Raw genomic sequence first — 19,234 nt, forward strand, 5'->3', positions numbered from 1 at the left:
AGAGTTAAAATGACAACTGGCGGAGATATCAGTTTGTGTCCTTTGTAAAATGAAGTTAATCGAAAAGTCATTTCTTTATGATATTTACAGGGGAATTGACAAGTGAGATCAACGGTATCACGAAATTTGTTAGAACTTCACCTATTCTTGTGAGTGAGAGGTGAAACTGACGCCAGAACCGCTCAGCAAACTCATGTTGGAAAAAAAATATCAAGCTTGGAGCCTTCTATAAAATGCCCAACAATGGCCTTTATGCAATTTGGACGTTCCTTCAATTGAAGCATTGGCTTTGAGAACATCATGGGGCCGTTCTGGTACTTCATTCTCCTCATTGGAGCAGGTAGGTTTTGTGCTTTTTTTTGGAATACAATTATTTCACAGCATAATTAGGAAGCAAAATATAGCTCAGAAAAGGTTGAAGTATTTTATACGAGACATCAGTATAGCGTAACATAGACACGCTTTTAACATGCTGGACATGTAATATAGCACGAGAAATTTACCCACTTCATTTAAACATGAGTTAAATAATTGGGAAGACGATTTCATGTGCATTTATCTTTGCCAATTGTGTGCTACTAATGCTGAATTTTCTACTGGCCATTTGATATATGTTTGGTGGTCAGCTGCCCTATATATGCATTTAGTAGCGGGTAAGATGACATGCAGCTTATGTAGAAAGAATCACTGACACATTTGGAAGTGTATTGTGATATACTTCGTTAGGCTTTATTGTTGAAGTGCCGATCCAATTAATATTTTCAAGTGTCCATCATCATGGTTTACTTCTGCGCTTGCCACAGTAATTGTGACACTATCCATAAGTTAAATACTCGATTGAATTTACTACCACAATTAGGCATTGGCTAATGCGTTAAATTGCTGTCCTAACTTGGGCAAGGCGCCAACATTTTCCAAATTATTTAGATAATGAGCGAACTACCTGCATTTTTAACTTCTCCACAGCCACATACTTCTCAGTCAATAAGCCGTACTGCATTTCATAATGCATGGAGTTTTACGGTTTCAAACCAGTTTTTCAAGAAACGAACTAAACACGTAGTGACAGCCTAAAGAGAAAACTATGAAATAGCAGAGAAGTCGATTATGTTTGGTGTGTTCTCTACAAGCTGGCGTAAAAAAAGAACATTCCTAATCCCCAAATGTTAGGACTAACTTCTTTGTCTCAAGATCAGTAACAGGAAACGTTGTCTGCATTTGTATTAAAATGCCAAAATATTTTATTCAGTCTTGTCACACAATCAAAACAAGGACACTTTTTAAAAGAAATGGTAGGTTGAGAATCCATTCTCAAGGGCAGGGGGTTTTATTTTAAGTGTATGCTTGGTCAAACTTAAACAGTCGTCAAAAGGTGACTGTTCTTATGGTGTAGCTGTGCCCGTAAAGCAGCATAACCAATCTGAAGTTGAAGTGTTTGCTTACACTACGTGCTCTAAAATATCTGGTCACATGCTAGAACTAGTTAAACGTCAAATCCGTGTCTTCCTATGAACATTATTTTAATTATATTGCTGCTGAAGTAACTTAACTAAAAATTGTTCCAGTATTCATCTAACATCGCATATTCTGGAGCAGCCTATCTTCTTACAGATAAGTCTTTATTGTTACTGCGTACGTGGAAGAAAACGGGCAATGTTTTCAGTGCCGTGCATTATTTGCCTTTTCTCACGTGTAACTATAACCGAGCTAAATATTTTATTTTAACAAGCCTACTTCGTTTTTTTTTCTGTAGTTGCCTTGGGGGACGAAGGAATCAGCAGTAAGTGTAGCTCTTTTTCTAAAGCTGAGTAACAACAGATTTACGATGGAGTAGCGACTCTAAGTTATGTATAAAGTTACCAAGCTTTGAGACATATTTTGTGACTGTCTATTTTGTTTATATCAACGTAATGTTATTTGCAGTGCGTGCTGGTTGAGTTGTGGAGGAAAGGCAGCCATGTTGTCATTTCATCAATTTGACGTGCGAGAACTCACGCTGCGCAAAGAGACACAGTTGTCGAAACCGTTTGTTTCTGAGTAAAGGGCCTCGCTAAAACATATTGGTTTTACTAGGCTGCACTATACGCATAGCTAAAAAAATACATGCTCTCTTGGCACTATATACAAACAGTATCGATGGAGTCCTCGATGTAGGCGCTGATGAGTTCCGGATTATTTTTGGACGAATCCATAATTAGCGAGATGCAAAAAAGCTTATTAGATGCACTGATGACGTGTTATAGACCGCCGCGGTATAGCGGAAAACAAAAGTAATGCAGTTCTGTGACGTGACCTTTTCACAAACACCATTAGGATCAGTTTGTACAACTTTTGCTTTCAACATCAGTGGAAAAAGGAGATGAAGGAAGTGAAAACAGGGAGGACAACCAGGCAGGCGTCCTGTTTTCTACCTTGCATTTTGGGGAAAGGGGTTCCGAGAATAAAGAAAACAAAGAGGGAAGAAGCAAGAAAACACAGTCGGGTGCATGTGATGGACCATTTACCGAAGGGGAGATACTTCGATATTGTCGCTATACTTCACAGACCAGAAGAGCTACGCAAGCATACCCATATTTTTTCTTTTCCAGCAGCGGGAGGGCCAATATAAGGGTCATGTAGATTGGCGACTTGCGAGTTTATGATCACGCACATGGTGGCTAGCATCATATAAAAAAAGTCACAGCATATACATGGAGTGAATGATGATGAGTGGGCGAAGCGTCCGTCAACCCGTTCCGTCCGTCCGTTCGTTCTTGCTTCCATCCGTCGGTGCGACCATACATGCGACAGTACAAGCGTCCGCTCGTCGGTCCATCTGTTCGTGAATCCACCCGTCCGTGCGTCTGTTAGTCTGTCTGTCCATCCGTCCGTGCATCTTTCTAGAAAACACTCCAAGTACCTCCATCTCCCATCTCGCAACCCCTGTGGCACATACCCGTTGGGTATGTGCCACCGGTGGTTACATACATACATACATACATACATACATACATACATACATACATACATACATACATACATACATACATACATACATACATACATACATACATACATACATACATACATACATACAAACGGAGGGGTGACAGACCCATGTCATAAGCAGCTTCGTCCTTAAAACTCTGCTCCGCCACTGGCATTTCCACGCTTACCTCTACTGCGGGTTACTGGAAAGCCAGCATCTTTAGTAACTTCATTTATGTATTGCACTTAAGGTGATAGTTTGTTCGCAATGGGCACTACTCATATTAAAACGGGGTTGGGGGTGGCTGAATGCAGAGAGACAAAGTACACGTACGATCATCATCATCATCATCAGCCTGTCTACGTCCACTGCAGGACAAAGGATTCTCCTTTGTTGCGCCAGTCAAATCGGCCCTGTGCTTGCTGCTGCCGTTTTATACCAACAAACTTCTTAATCTCAAATGTCCACCTAACTTTCTGTCTCCCCTAGCCCTCTTGACTTCTCTGGGAATCCAGTCAGTTACCCTTAGTAACTAACGGTCATTCTGTCTGCGCGCTACATTCCAGGCCCATGTCCATTTCTTCTTCTTGATTTCAACTATGATATCCTATACCCCGTGTTTGTTCCCTTATCCACTATGCTCTTTTCTTGTTTCTTAAGGTTACACGAACCATTTTCCTTTCCATTGCTCGCTGCGTCGTCCCCAATTTAAGTTGAACCCTCTTTTTAGGTCTCCAGGTCTCGGCTGTATAGCTAAGTACCGGACAAAGGCAGATGTTATATGCCATCCTCTTGAGGGATATTGGCAATCTACCGGTCATGGTTTGATAGTGCTTGCCAAATGTGCTCCACCTCATTCTTACTCTTCTAGTCATTTCAATCTCGTGGTTCAGGTCCGCGGTTATTACCTGCCCTAAGTAGATATAGTATTTTTTACAACTTCAAGTGCACTACTAACTATCTCGAAGCGCTGTTATCTTTCGAGGTTGCTGTACATTAGTTTCATTCTCTACATATTAATTCTAAGACCTACCTTTCTCCTCTCCTTGTCTAACTCCGTAATCATGAGTTGCAATTCGTCCCCTGAGTTACTCAGCAATGCATCGTCATCGGCGAAATGCAGGTTACTAATGTACTCTCCAATAACTGTTATCCCTAACTCTTCCCATTCCAGGGCTCTGAAAACCTTTAAGCACGCGGTAAATAGCATTGTATCCTCTTACTTTACACGCTTCTTGATTAGTATTCTGTTTCTTTCTTTATGAAGCCCTATGGTAGCAATTGATCGCCTGTAGATTTCTTCCAGGGTGTTTATATATGCTTCATTGACGCCCTGATTCCGCTGTGTCTGCATGACTGCTGGTATTTCTATTGTATCAAACGCCTTCTCGTAATCTGTGAAGGCTATGTATAGTGGTTGGTTATATTTTGAGCATTTCTCTATCACCTGATTGATAGTCTGAATGTGGTCGATTGTTGAGTAGCCTGTTCGAAATTCTGCTTGTTCGTTTGGTTGACTGAATTCTAATGTTGGCCTAATTCTGTTAGCAAGTACTTTTTTAAATAGCTTGTATACGACAGAGAGCAAGCTGGTCGGCCTGTAATTCTTCAAGTCCTCGCCATCTCGTTTCTTATGTATTAAGATGATGTTAACATTCTTCCAAGACTCTGGTACTCTTCCCGTGAGGGTACACCTCGTAAACAGGGTGGCTATTTTTTCTAACATAATGTGTCCTCCATCTTTGAGCAGATTTGATGCTATCTGATCTTCCCCAGCAGCTTTGCCTCTTTGCATGCTCTCCAAGGCTTTTCTGACGTCTTCTATAAATACTGAAGGGGTGCCGTCTAGGTTACTGCTAGTTAATATAGTAAGGTCGTTATTGTCCCAGCTGCTATACATATCTCTGTAAAACTCCTCCGTTATTTAACTATCTGATCCATATTGTTTGTTACCTTGCCTTCTCTGTCCCTTATTGCATACATCTGATTTTTGCCTCTCCCAAGTTTCTTCTTCACTGCTTTGACGCTTCCTTCGTTCTTCAGAGCATGTTCAATTCTCTCCATGTTATGCCTTCTCACATCGGATATCTTACGCTTATAACCAACTTCGAAAGCTCTGCCAACTCTATTTTGTCTGTTGTACTTGAGACTATCATGCTTTGGCGCTTCCTAATGAGATTCTTTGTTTCCTGAGAAAGCTTGCAAGTGTCCTGTCTAACTACCATGCCTTCAACCTCCACTGCACACTCCGTAATGATACTCGCCAGATTATCATCCATTGTATCTACGCTAAGGTTGGTTTCCTCAATGAGGGCTGAGTTCCCGTTCTGAAGCGAGACTCTGAATTCCTGTACTTTCCCTTTCAGTGCTAGCTCATTGATTGGCTTCTCGCGTATCACTTTCTGTTGTTGCTTCTTAATTTTACACGAATGCGAAACCGCACCATTCTGTGGTGACGGCATCGTACCCTGTCAACCACTTCCACATTATGCTCGATGCCTGAATGTGCACTCAATGTAAAGTCTATGTTGTTCTTACTTTCACCATTAGGGCTCCTCCATGTCCACTTACGGTTCCTTCATTCTTGGTAGAAGGTATTCAAGATCCGTAAATAATTGCGTTCTGCGAGTTCTACTATCAGCTCCCCTCTGGCATATCTAGTACCGATGCCGTAATCTGCTACTGCCTTGTCTCCAGTCTGCTTCTTTCCTACATTGGCATTGAACTCTCCCATCAGTGTAGTATACTGTGTTTTTACTTTATTTCCGATTCCATGTCTTTCAACTGACGCATCGTTATGGCTGGATGTAGGCGCGTAAGCTTGTATCACCCACCTACATCGTGTGCCTGTTATTGAGTTTCATTGGGATAACTACCACCCTTTCATTAGGGCTATAGTATTCCTCTATGTTGCCAGCTATGCTTTTGTGGATAAGGAATCCCACTTCCAGTTCACATCTGTCAGCCAAGCCACGATAGCACAGAACGTGCACATTCTGAAGCACTGTATAGTGCCTCATCTGTCCTCCTAACTTCACTGAGCTCTACACTCTAAAAAAGGAGCGAGTAAAAAGGGTGTCTTTTTGTCCCACAACAATAATCGTCATCTATATTGCGTTCCATTCTTGCGCTATCTCCCCACACCCGGTACATTCCGGTCACGATCGACATGCCCATTATCAGGGTTACATTGCATTCTCAATAGCAAAATGGCCCGTGCCGAGTTTTCAAGAAAGGAAGCGCACGCAAGCCTGATGACGATTATTGTTGTGGGACAAAATACCCTTTTTACTCGATTTTTTTAGAGAGTATTATATCCTATTTAACACCCTTTACCTTCCCTAGTAGTACAGCTATAGGCTTCCCTTACTAAATAAGGTTATAGCGTTAAACGGTGCCAAGTTCAGGTTTCAATGACGGCCTGTTTGGACATAGTGATCCTTGGCACACTCTGCCGCGTTGCAAATCTCACCACTGCCATGGTGAGGTGCTTCGCAGCCACTGGCGATTGAGGGCCGTGAGGTAATTGACGTATGCATGTGGGAGGTAGTGGCCAGATACTGCATCAGGATGGCCAATTCTTCTCTGGTGAGGGAGTGCGTTACCGGTGGTGGTCACCGATGAGGCTGCACCCCAGATCTCCTAATGCAGTTCCATCACCAGGCTGATTTTTAAAAATCTGGTTGGGAACTGCACGGCACCAGGATTCAAACCACGCCCCTCTTGCATGCGAGGCTGATGCACTCACCACTAAGCCATCGCGGCGGGACATGTACTATGGCTTATGAAGATTCTGATTCTACCTACATATCCATAACTGCACACTACATATATTAAAATGTCATATCGGTGGGCGACAGAGGAGGACAAGAATGAGGCAACATTTGCTCGTGTTTCAACCCCACCTTGAAGTCTTGGTACTCGTTTTAAACTGAACACAAGACTGCCCTTCAGTTGCGCACCCAGAATGCCCGCTGCTGAATTTTGGGGTGGCCGTGTCGAGAAATGTTTCGTCACCAGACATCCTCGAGTTGTTCCTTCGCAACGAGCCGATGGAAAGAAATGTTGAGCTCTTTCAAACATACTGATATGCATTGCAGCACACAACAGATCTTGAGCATCGCAATCAAAGTGAAATCTCTGACGGTATCAAGTACTTACTGACGTAACACAATGACATATAAACCACACTCCTTCTTTCTCGTAAACAAGCGTACAGCTTCTGTTTTCAATGAAATCATTTGCTTGAGCTTATTCTGAGTAGTCATGGTAAACTAATGTGCAGCACCCACGCGGTAGCATCTCGGACCTCTTTACTTCATGTGTTTCCGTAGTGAAAATGTGCTGACTGGCCGGGCCACCTTTATTAAACCGCCTTCCTTCGGATCACCAGTCCTGCATCATAACCATTAGTCTGTAGCGGCGAGAGAAGAGAGACGTGAGACGACGTCGAAGGCGGCCGATGGGGCCGTGCCGATCTCGCCACTTTATTGCAGGTGAAGCGGAGCCACGTCGGCTACCAGCGTCCGCCACGCCAAGCGTGTCAGCTCGTTCTTATACTCGCGCAGCTCAAGCTAGCATCTGCTGCGCGAGAGGCGCGGCGCGGTGATTGAGAAGATGATGATGATCATGCACTACAGGGCTCCCCCCCTAGCGCTTTGCGCGATTTGAAGTGTATATGACAAAGAAAGAGAAAGAGACTATGTACATGAACGACGATCCGCAAGGTGTCCGTTTAGGAAGTCCAGTTTGTCAACGTGTAGTGACCAAAGGGAGCCAGTGGGTCTCTGGTGGGCGACACTGGGAGTTGCGCAGAGGACGAAGAAGTAAGCGTTCCGAAACTGTGTTTGCACACAAGTGGATGACAGGATGACCAGCTGGGGCTAGCTGGGAGCGCACAGGGTGTCGTGAGTGAGCATTGCAGGTAGTAAAGATGCGTTCAGGGTGAGGTGACGACGGGTGCACAAAAGCCGATTTGGCCCCTGCGCGCGAAGCAATTAGAAGTGGTGTAGTGAAGTCCTGCAGACCACCCATCGACAAGCAATGGCCTTGACGGTGCCCTCGCGGGCGTGCACAGCACTGGTGCCGATGTCGGTACGCAGGTGTCGTGACGTGAGTGGCATCTGAATATGAGTGGATCTGACCACCCACGCTGGCAGTGAGCAAGTAGGATTGTACACGCCGGGCAGAGGTGAATGACGCATGCGGCCCGTAAAAGGGTGTGCCCACAGTCCAGTCACACGCCAGCTCGCCCACGGCTTCCGTCAAGAACTCAGCAGCAGGCGTGTCACGGGATCCAGCCGACATGGACTCCAGAGGAGGCTCAGTGGGCGTACCCTGACCTGGCGAAACACCCTCAGTAGTCGGCGCACGTCGGTTCGTGCGCAGGTCGGTATGGAAGATGGGTGCCCGCATGCCAGGCGTGAAATGTGCGGTCTGCTGTGACATAGGCAGATCAGGCACGTCGTCCTCAGGAGCGTCGGTCAGAGTCGCAACATCTCGGAAGTCTGGCCGTGGTTGACATGACGTGGTTGATGATGATCATGCACTACAAGTCCCCTAGACTGCCATGGTGGCTAATTCTTGTCCTATTTTTGGGCACACATGGTACAACTCGGGGGCGTGGGGTGAATGATAACACTATATTGGTGTTTTATTTATCATATGGGCAATGTTTATGGGATGCGTCGAGAAATCGCATGGAAAATGCTGGTTACTTATTTTGCGAGAAAATGACAAAACGTAGTAGGTTGTTAAGTAAATGAATGTCTTTCGCTTGCAGAAGTTTCTCGATACACGCGGCTTGAATCAGAAAGTATAGTGGAATGTTCTGACTCATGAATTCGCCAAAACAGCTTTTTAAGACAAACAAAAAGAAGACTTGACAATTTTGGTATCGTAACACAAGTATCACTTTAAAAATCACACATAAAATGGAAACTTGGGTGTGCTGCAGAATGCAACGTTTCAGAAAATATAAATTGTGAGTGTTCATTCTGCGAGAGCAATTCATCAGCTTATGCTTTACCAATCATCACAAAATGCCTGAATAGGGATTCGCCTGAGTAGGGATGACAACTATTTTTAAATACTCATTCTCAGTAAAACAAAGCAGCAAAACTGTAAGCTGAAGTATTTTATTGTTAACCTAACGCTCATTTATGCACATACAAGGTGAATGTTGTATATGTTCAAAACAATGATTCCTAACCTACAAGTATTCCCTCTAAAGATGTTCCTGGATGTGGAGATTCATCAACCAAAATGGAAGGTGAGCACTTGTGGTAATGAAAACTTTTTATTGATTTAATTTTTTGATAATGTGCCTCTTAGCGTTTATATATCTTTAGGTCACATTACAGACTTTTTTTCTTTCGTGTGGTAAGAATTATGCAGCTAAAAATTGTACCGCATGCATGAAAATCGAGCAATATTTTTTCAGAAAAATTGGGTATAAAATCCTGACTGCTAGTAGACAACTTGACACTCCGCTCAGAAGGCAATAAAAGAAAGGAGGAACAAAGATGCTTGTAGTTTTCAACAATGAAGAAATCACTATTCACAGAGAGGATCAATGAAATATTTGGAACTAGGCATGCAATTCTATTGTTTACTGTTTTCAGGTATACTTTACAACCTTAGATAATCATACAAGGATGCCCACTTGGAACGCCTTTCCGATAGCGTATAGATATCATATCTACGTAGCAGGGTCTAAAACCACCTCTTTGCTGAGTCGATAAACCACGCTCTGGTCTGTGTATCTGTTAACATCGAAAATTGCTCTTTTATGAACATGTTGATTGAACACGGCGTGTGAGGCAATAATTATCATTATGAGACCTTGCTGAAGTACAAAGAATGACTGCTTTCTGAAGAAGCTGCCGTTGTGTAAGACAAGTGGATATTTTTAGCTGACTTTTCGGACAACGTGGTGGTATAGAGTGCCTGAAAATGGCCAAAATTAGACACGCAAAAGATTACACAATAAAGTAAGATTTTGAAAAAAAAGCGCTCTTCATCTTTACAAGAGTGGCATATTAAGTGGACGTTTTTGACGGCAAGCTTTAACGATGCTCAGTGTTGTGGGCCGAGATTTTCATGCAGTAAGCTCACAAGGCCGGCACTCTGTAAGCCAATGTTTGATATTTACCGCTAAAGCTTATATATATAATGGCTATATATGAATTGACATTTAAATTCACTCGCGCATCGTTCACCTATTTGTATTACAATAAGCAACATCGGGACTGACAAATTGCGGCCTCAGCTTTTTTTCAATCTTCTTGGGTGGTATTAGTATAAAAGACTGTTTACTATAGTGCGTAGCAAGCAAGAGGCATATCGTAAGACTAAGCACTGTACGTTTCCTTAAAGTACATTTGCATCATAAAGCATTCAACGCTTCTTTTTGTTTTTTATTCACGCACAGCAGAAAGCTCATCATCTGCGCCAAATACTACGACAGGTAAGAAAATAATGCGGGCTGGGATTTTAGAAATAATAAAAAAGTTTACATTGTCTACCACAATATAAATCCTCTAACGCAATACATTTCGGAATATACCAAAATTATATTTCACAGTCAGCTGATAATTCCAGAACGAAACTTAGGCGAAGAATGCACAAAGCCACTTTCCTGCACTCTTTAATAAAAAGCTACATAAGAATTTTAGATATTTACAGGCTCTATGTCTCCAGCATATATGTATAAATTAAAGCTCATTATTTTGATGGCTATTAACAATGCAGCATCGCCAAGGCATGTTTTTTTAGTATAATTCAATTGGTACATAATTGTACTTCTTTCGTCGTGACTAAAATAAGTGAAGGAATTTAGAATGTAGCCAAGCACTTCGATGACAACATAGTATTCAATGCCACCTGAAGAGTTTGACGTCCGTTATAACATCGTTTATTATAACTCGCCTAGCTCATTATCCTTCCATATATCGTTTATTTATTAGTAAATTGCTTTTATTACAGCATGATTACATCATTTATTATATAGTTTATTTATTGTAAATCGCCGAGCTCGTACAGGGTTGGTTATTGTACCATTGTGTGCAAAATGCCCGTTTTTAATTCGAAGGGTCTCTTTCATGCATGCGTCCGAGTCGACTGGAATGCGTAAGCAGCCTTCTTCATGTATTCCTTCTCTGCGGATGTGTTCATAACGTCACGTATCCCTTCGAAAGCTTTCAACACCTCGCGTGGTTTCAGCGTTGGCATTGTGATCAGTGCCATAGAGTTCCATCTATATTGCTACCTGGTGTATGTGCTGGATTCAAAAAAGGTAGAAGTAGGGTAAAATAAGAAAATCGCTCATACAGCCTGATTCCTTTCATCTCGTTATCCTAGGCTTCTACCAGTAAACGCCAAACGAATACCGTGGACGTAGCCGTATACACAGAGTTTACTGCAACTATAGTTATCTATTGGAGCTGCAACGCATGGTGCTTGAGCTAGCATAGAAGTGATGCATTTGTCTAATCTTTGTTCTTTCGGCTCCATTAGGCTTCTTGGGGCCTGAATTCACTTTGCCGCAAGATGAAGTTCAGCTAAAGTTCAGCTCTTACTCTTGATGATACGACGATTTTAAGTTCCGATAATAGCATAGACTGTTTAATAAATAAGCTGAGCGCAGATCTTCGCAATATACTACACTGGTGTAAGCTAAACAAATTACAGTTCAATCCTCAAAAACCCAATTCATTCTCTTTTCATCACATCAGCGATCGCTAGTAACGGAGCCCTCAATTAGTATCCCAAATTATTCGATCCACGCTAGTAATGATTGTGTTTACTTGGGCGTCAAACTAGATAGAAACTTAAAATTCCACTCACATATTTTAGATGTCAAGAAAAAGCTGTCTTATGGTATACGCATCCTCATTCGGTCTCGCCCATTTTTTTCACGTTCCATTCTCTTGTCACTATACTACGCATTTATTCATTCTCACATCAACTACTGTATAACTACCTGGGGCACTACCTACAACACTCACCTCGCACCGTTACAGACTGTTCAAAACAAAGCAATTAAAATAGTCACTTCTAGTTCACATTACACCAATTCAAAACAACTATTCTACAGCTACAACATCCTTACAGTGCGCGATATGGTTAAGTATAATCTAGTCATATGTTTATCCAAGCATATCAATGAGCTATTTCCCATTTCCATCATCCCATCCTCCTCACTTCTCAATACCAACCACACTAGATTTGCTTACCACAAAAACTTCATCTTACCGAAAGCCCGGACTAACTATGGCAAACAAACCGCTCATTTTAGCTCACTTTCCATATGGAATTCACTTCCATTCATCTTAAAAGTAATGAATCCACACTCGTTTGTAAAAGAATTAAAAAAGCTCTTTGTCGACCAATACAACACGTAGCACTTCATTATCATAGCCCCTAAAGCATGCTCTCACACATGTATGTATGTGTGTATATATATGTGTGTATATATATATGTATATATATATATATGTGTATATATGTATGTGTGTATATATGTGTGTATATATTTATATTTTTTTTTCTTTTTTCTTTTTACATCTCGTGTTTACTTGGTTTCTTTATATTATGAAATGTGCTTGGCCACCCATATCATTATGATTATTGGAATTTTTCCCTTCCTGTCGAAGCTATGTTTTATTTGTTTTTATGTTCATCATGCACAGGAGGTCCCAATTCAGTCTCCGACTACGGGACCTCCTTCTGTATACTGTCTGTAATGACTTTACTTCATAGTAACAATAAAATTTGATTCTGATTCTGATTCTTAATCTCGGCCTTTTGAGGCTCACTAAATCTAATCAGCTCCAGAAGTTTACAACAATCAATCTTTTATTCGGAACAAAATCAAAACACAAAAAGCAAGGCTGCGCGTGCGTATGAAGCCTGCAAGCATGAAGACTAGGCAAATCTGTGTACTACCCATCATTCCCATCGTGGTTGAAAGAACGCAGTGCCTGAGTCCGCTCTAGCTAGATTTGAGTGGTGCCTCTGTCCGGCTGTTACGTCATTTTCTTTTGTTCATTTCATATATTTCATTGAATCCAACGTATTAGGAAGCCCGCTGTTACGTCGATACTGCGGAGCCGTTCCCGTATAATACGCCGCGATGTGTGGTCCAGCAACATGATTTTTTTCTTGATATGAATGACCTCGGAAGGCAATGATCATGATGAGTTTTGAAGCAGCTTGGCCTGGTTTCACCCCACACATCACAAACATTTCGTTACCGCGAAGAAAAGCACAATCTTCGACTGCGAATATTTGGATAAGCTTAATTAAACGTCCTGCAGGTTTCTTCGGGTTGAACGGGTGGAAAAGAGGACTAACCACTGCCATAACTCACCCTCCATCGATCATGGTGGTGACATGCAGATTCATTTACACAGTGGATCGTCGGCCAAATATTATGACTGATAAGTCCCACACGCAAGCGCTTCTCGTTTACTCGCCGTTAGGCGGCCCCTCTGTAGGTGGAGGTAAAGAGACTGCGCAAGAATGAAATAATGAACCGAACTTATATTTCAGAGGAATAGACGGCTCTAGGCCGCAGTTTGGTTATACGGGAAGAAGGAACTATTAGGTACACAGCGTGAACATATTAGGATGACACGAGTTCACGTCATCTGTTGCAATGGATCTTAAAAGAGTCGCTATCGTCTGAGTTCGTCAATCTCTTCTAGGCAACTCGAAACAGGCCACTTGTACTAGCATTGCTCTCAAGTGCTTTTTGAGCTTCGTGATTACACTGTAGTGCAACGCGTAGGCTTCTTTTGTTGTCGCGAAGCTGGCTTTGGATGTGTGTACGTCCTCGCGAGAATGCATAGCAAATCCAATTGAGGTGGTGTAAACCTGCATGGCATAATTCTTGACAATGTGTAAATCAAAGAAAAGTGTTTCCAATTGCTTGTCTGGCTCCAACATATTTGTGAAATACATGTGGTGTATGTGCTGCATTGGCCATAACCTTGTTCAGAAATATCTCTTGGTGGCGAGTAAATGTGGAGTTGTCGCTCAACAGAGGTGTTGGTGTAGAGCCTGTGAGAGCCTTCATTTACTGCTGGTCTTGAGTTTTACGCGAATATAATTCATAAATGTTTGCTAAAGGAGCTTTGAAGCAACATTTTTAGATAGGGATTGAAGAGGCCCACCTGGTTTGGTCACGAACAGGGGTGTGAGGTAATAAATGGGCAGCCAAGTCTTGCGAAGCTGCTTCACAGCTTGCGCAACGACCACAGGAGCTGCTTCGTTTCCCTCGTATGTGCAAGCAAATTCTGGTGCCCGCAAAATTTTGGCATCGATTTCACAGTTCTATAATTTCTTTGACTTCTTTCTTATAGCGTTCGCCGGCCTAGTATTCTACCACTGAGCCGCCGGCGTGGCTCAGTGGTAGAATAGTAGGCTGGAATGCAGAATAAAAGTGTAAATATTATGGATTCAGTGCGCTACCTCACCGATTTGCTGTACTGATTTCATTTACTAGTAATTAGACAACTCATAATACTGCAAGCATGTGAATTAGACGTCTTACCTGTTGCATCACAGCGCCAGCACATCCTTCTTTTTGCAGGGGTATTGATTTACGATGTGATTCGCAAACCATCTGCGGAACGTCACTTTTTTTGTGCCACATGCATTGGTTTGAGCATGTTTTAGGTCAGCGAACGGTTTGTGGGGCTTCGTGAAATTGAGACAACCACGGTGAGCGCCTTCGACTCCGACTTCGGCTCGTGGTGCGTCGTGACGGAAGAATGAATAACCTGTGTTTGTGTGTCCTTTTAGTGGTTCTCTGTAAACCGTTGATGTGACGCTCTCGTGGTTTTGCTAACCGAAAATTCGCGGATAGCAAGCTGCCGGGTGTTGAGAATATACTCATATTTATAGAAACTCACGTATGTTTCTTTCAATTGCGTGTGCTGCGAGCAATTTGTTTCGCCAGGTACGTGAGTGTTAGTGAAACCAGCCCATTTTTTGCCGTTCTAAGACCATATTTTCTCGTACGTTAATGTCACGTAGGGATTCTAGTGTGCAGACACTAACGTTTGCATTTCGTGCGCGTGAATTATCAAAAGTTGCACGCTAGGCCTGCAGCACCGTTTTAGTATTTCAACGATCATCTATTTGCGCAGTAGCAGGTCTATGCGCGATATTTAGTTACATTGCTTGTTCGTTTGTTTCTTTTTATTCCTAGCCTTATGATATATATGGAGAGTGGCTACGCTTACCTTTATTCAGCATTTATTCAGCAGCAATGGCCGTGTTTGCGCGCGTTTATTTGTGTCCCGCGTTTTTTTTTGCACTGTTCATAACTATGAATCACACAGATGTTCACGTTTGCCCGCCGAAGTCAAGTATGACGTCGACAAATTAGCGACGTACAGGTCTCTCTCCAAATAAATTGTAAATGTTTTTGCACATCTCTCTCGAGAACGTGTGCGTGCAGCTGGTTTCAAGAGATGGTCCAGATCAAATCTTAATATTTTTGTTTTTAATGCATACCTCAATAAGAAACAGCTGTTCTTAAGGAAATTAGAATTTTTAATAGCTGGTACATTAATTCTGCAGCAGTACAGAGGTGACAAACTGGCTAGATCATAGTTCCATGTTATAAATGCCACACTGGAATACGAGAACTGTAGCAGATTTCAAGAGTAAGAAAACGTCGGTCGCCTACGCTCTCCCGCTGACTTCTGCACTGGTAGTTGCTGCTCAAGTTCGTCTTGCATTTCCGCAATCATTATTAAAGTCTCAACTCACCAATTTTAATTGTTGATCACTTTCTGTCTCACTGCCTGGCATTTCTTTCTTTAAAGCAATGCTTACCAAAACTCATCTGTTCAACTTGTTTTGTAGAACACGAGAATTAACATATACTGACCAGTGTATCTGTTAGGTTGTTGTGCATGCGCAAGTACACACTTTCTTTAACACATGAGAAATGTCAAGCATTGACAACTAATACAATGAATGTTGTTTGCAATCTTTTATTGAACTCATAACAGTAACGGGGACTGTGCTAGTCCCAGCTTTTGCCCAAATGCGAGGAGATGTATGATATACTGAATAATGTTTGCCATAGGGCATTGAAAAATTTTGCCGTTGTAGACCATCTTCTGAAAATACACAGGAGGGACCATAACTCTTGCTACTTTGCCAGAAGAGTTCCCCTGCAAAGGAGATCGAAGTCCATTATGCTTACAGCATTCATGATATTGAATGTTTACCTGAAAACTCTTGCTAGACTTTTTTACTGCATATTTCTTTTGCTTCAAAAACACTGTAAAATGAAAAATTGAGGTGTTGCTTGCTGAGATTTTGTAAACATTTTTGCTTTTATTGAGCAAAGAGTATACACAGTTGTTCTTGTGATATGTAGATAACCATGGCAAAAAATAAAAGCAGTTAGGGTTGGCTAGTGCATGCTTTTTTTCCATGTGTTAACGCAAACCAAAAGAACAATAGATGATGGCTGGTTTGCGTTGCTGATCATAGTTTTATGGGAGCTGCTTTTATATAAAAAAAGATAAGTCATTCATTCTTAAAATATACTGCACGTTCTGCCAAGTAGCGTAGCTAAAGTTGGGGTTAGATGCACAAAACAGCTGTTTATCCTATGAGGCACACCAAAGTGGACAGTTCTGATTCTTTACTGTGTATTTAAATCAAACACTGCGAATGCCATAGCTGAACATAACAATTCTTATCGGTGCTTCACTTCCTTATGGCCAAGCCTATAAAGATGTACCTAAAAGCAGGTTTTAGGTGTACCTAAAACCTGCCTGTGAGCCACATGCCATGTCGATGGCCCTTCGAAGCATGTTAGTACTGCCTTCACAGTAGCATGGTCACAGGATATTTTTTATCCACCGGCCGTGACAGTATTTACACACGCTCAAGCACCTCGCATCGTTGTAACTTTCGCGTAATGCATTTTCTTATTCTTCTAGCTTTTTATTGCTTTTCATTATATTTTCACAGTGACACACTGTGCAGTAAAACATCCGCAAGCCCCCGAGCGGCGATTCGGACAAACGAATGAAACACAGGGTCCTTACTTACCGTTCGGTTTCCGGACTGCGCCGAGCCCGCACAGTGTATGTCATCCGGCATGGTAGACGCGGCGGCCGGCTCGCTCAAGGCCGTAGATCTTAACGAAACGAACGCGGTCGCAGTGTACGCAGCGCAAAGCTCAGTTCACGTCCAGTATAGAAAGCGATCAAGCTGCGAACATAAAATAAGCTCATATCGTTCACACCACCGAGCGATTCGGAAACGATGATCACAAGACAGCAGGATGAAACGGCGACGCATATAAGACACGGTGAACGCATGTGCGTCAACTGATGCCGGCTCTGGGCACCGAAACTGGCGATACAGCGTCGGTGGCTCTCTCCTTTGTTTTCTAGATAAAGCAGTTATGAGATCACAACTCGGGTCGCGCGCAGTTGCATATTGTCCTCCGCCACCACCACCAGTGTCCACAACCACATCGCGCAAAATTACAAAAAAAAAACCTTGCACCGATGGCACAGTGCGGCTTGAACCCGGGTTCGCTGCGTGCTAGTTTAATATTCTACCACTGAGTTATGCCGGTGCTTGTAACTTGTTGTCAAAATTACTTTAGGCAGACATGACCTACAGCACCATAGGCACCGTCGGGCTCGAACCCGGGTCCGCCGAGTGCCACCCAGTATTCTATCACTGAGCTACTCCGGTGCTTGTGACTTGTCAAACTTGCCTTAGGCAGGCTTGATGTCGAGAAAGCAATCGCATTAATACAACTTATAAAGCTGATTTGATTGATTTGTGGGGTTTAACGTCCCAAAACCACCACATGATTATGAGAGAAGGCGTAGTGGAGGGCTCAGGAAATTTTGACCACCTGGAATTCTTTAACGTGCATCCAAATCTGAGCACACGGGCCTGAAACATTTCCGCCTCCATCGGAAATGCAGCCGCCGCAGCCGGGATAACTTATAAAGCGTTTTACAACAACGAAAGAACAACCAGTCGTCGCACAATGCGATTATCGTAACGAGTGGGCCGTCCAGTGCTCCAACCCATTACAAAAGTTTGTTCTTGTTCCCTTACTATGGCGCAACCCAATTCAGCCATAATTCCTCATTGTCATCAGCCAGTGCATGGACAATTGGCACGAAATTTTTAGCAAGTGTTTAGCGGATATCAGGTTTCTCAGAAGAATACCTAAAAATAGGATAGCAAATTCCGGCCTAATACCCAAAACTTTATTAATAATGCCCTAGTGGGTACAAATCAAGCGTGCTTGCAGTAGTTGCCCAATGAGTGTTTTGAAAAGGCTCTGAAAGGCCGCTCTTCTAGCTTTCGCTGTGATTGTGCTGCACCTACCGCGAAGGCCTGGCGTTTTTTTTTTTTCCTTCCGAACGTGCACCCACTTTTAGACGCCTTTAGGCAGTACTTCCGCACTGCGCTGCTGTCACGGCACATTTTGTTTTTATTCGCCAGCCTATTTTCAAGCCCGACTTAACTCGGTACGTAGGAGCAAGCCGCATCTATGCCGTTAGCTATCCAGCACCTGACTGAAAGTGAACTCGATGTTTATGTGACGGCATTTTACGTGAACTATTTTTCATCTGACTTAAATACATGTTTCATGTTTGTGTGTCTGAGTGACAGGACTTTGTTCTCGTGTAATTCCAAGCAGCAACTGTGAACTGTGAATGTCGATTTCATGGACGTTTTCATCATCACTGGCGTGCGCCTACTATTTCGCTATTTCTGCATTCATCAGCAAGTTCTAATATACCCATCTAGTTGCTAGGTTCCCTATATGAAGACACTCAGAAAAAGTTGTGCCTAGAGCGATTGTATCCTCTTAACTCCAGCGTTTTCTAGAGTTGCGTAAGATCGGACTCATAATGGGCAGCTGCCACCCCTCCTTCCAATAAGATCACAATGCGTTGATATCGCATTCAGTCGTTCAGCCTTGCGAGAAAACTATGTCTTTTTTGTAATATCCACAAGTTCTCGCATGTGTCAAAAGATAAAGCAAGTGCTTTATAAAAACACAAAAATTCGTGAAACACCGTTTCATTAGCAGAAAAATAACAGCATAATACAAATATACATCAAGTGTATTGCTACACATGAAAGCGTGGGTAATGTTTGTAACATTATAGGGCTACAATATCAAAGAAATTAGGACTATTTCGGTGACTATTATAAAAGTTTTCACTGCCATCCAAAAATAAGTATAAAGAA

The 19,234-nt window shown here is 42.5% G+C and overlaps 1 protein-coding gene across 4 annotated transcripts in view; it reads left to right on the forward strand.

The window, feature by feature from the left end:
• Window positions 1–214: 214 nt before the first annotated feature.
• LOC119179233 (uncharacterized) overlaps window positions 215–19,234 on the forward strand; it is a 33,413-nt gene continuing 14,393 nt past the window's right edge. Inside the window, exons 1-4 of one of the 4 annotated variants that reach the window (XM_075868119.1) lie at window positions 215–340; window positions 1,754–1,780; window positions 9,201–9,239; window positions 10,401–10,436. In XM_075868119.1, coding sequence (XP_075724234.1) covers window positions 301–340; window positions 1,754–1,780; window positions 9,201–9,239; window positions 10,401–10,436 — 142 coding nt within the window. In that variant the 5' untranslated portion in view covers window positions 215–300. The remainder of the gene's footprint in view (window positions 341–1,753; window positions 1,781–9,200; window positions 9,240–10,400; window positions 10,437–19,234) is intronic. The other 3 variants (XM_075868117.1, XM_075868120.1, XM_075868118.1) reach the window with 3 other exon arrangements.

Source organism: Rhipicephalus microplus, chromosome 7 (genome assembly GCF_043290135.1).
Source record: "Rhipicephalus microplus isolate Deutch F79 chromosome 7, USDA_Rmic, whole genome shotgun sequence".
Classification (NCBI taxonomy): Eukaryota; Metazoa; Arthropoda; class Arachnida; order Ixodida; family Ixodidae; genus Rhipicephalus; species Rhipicephalus microplus.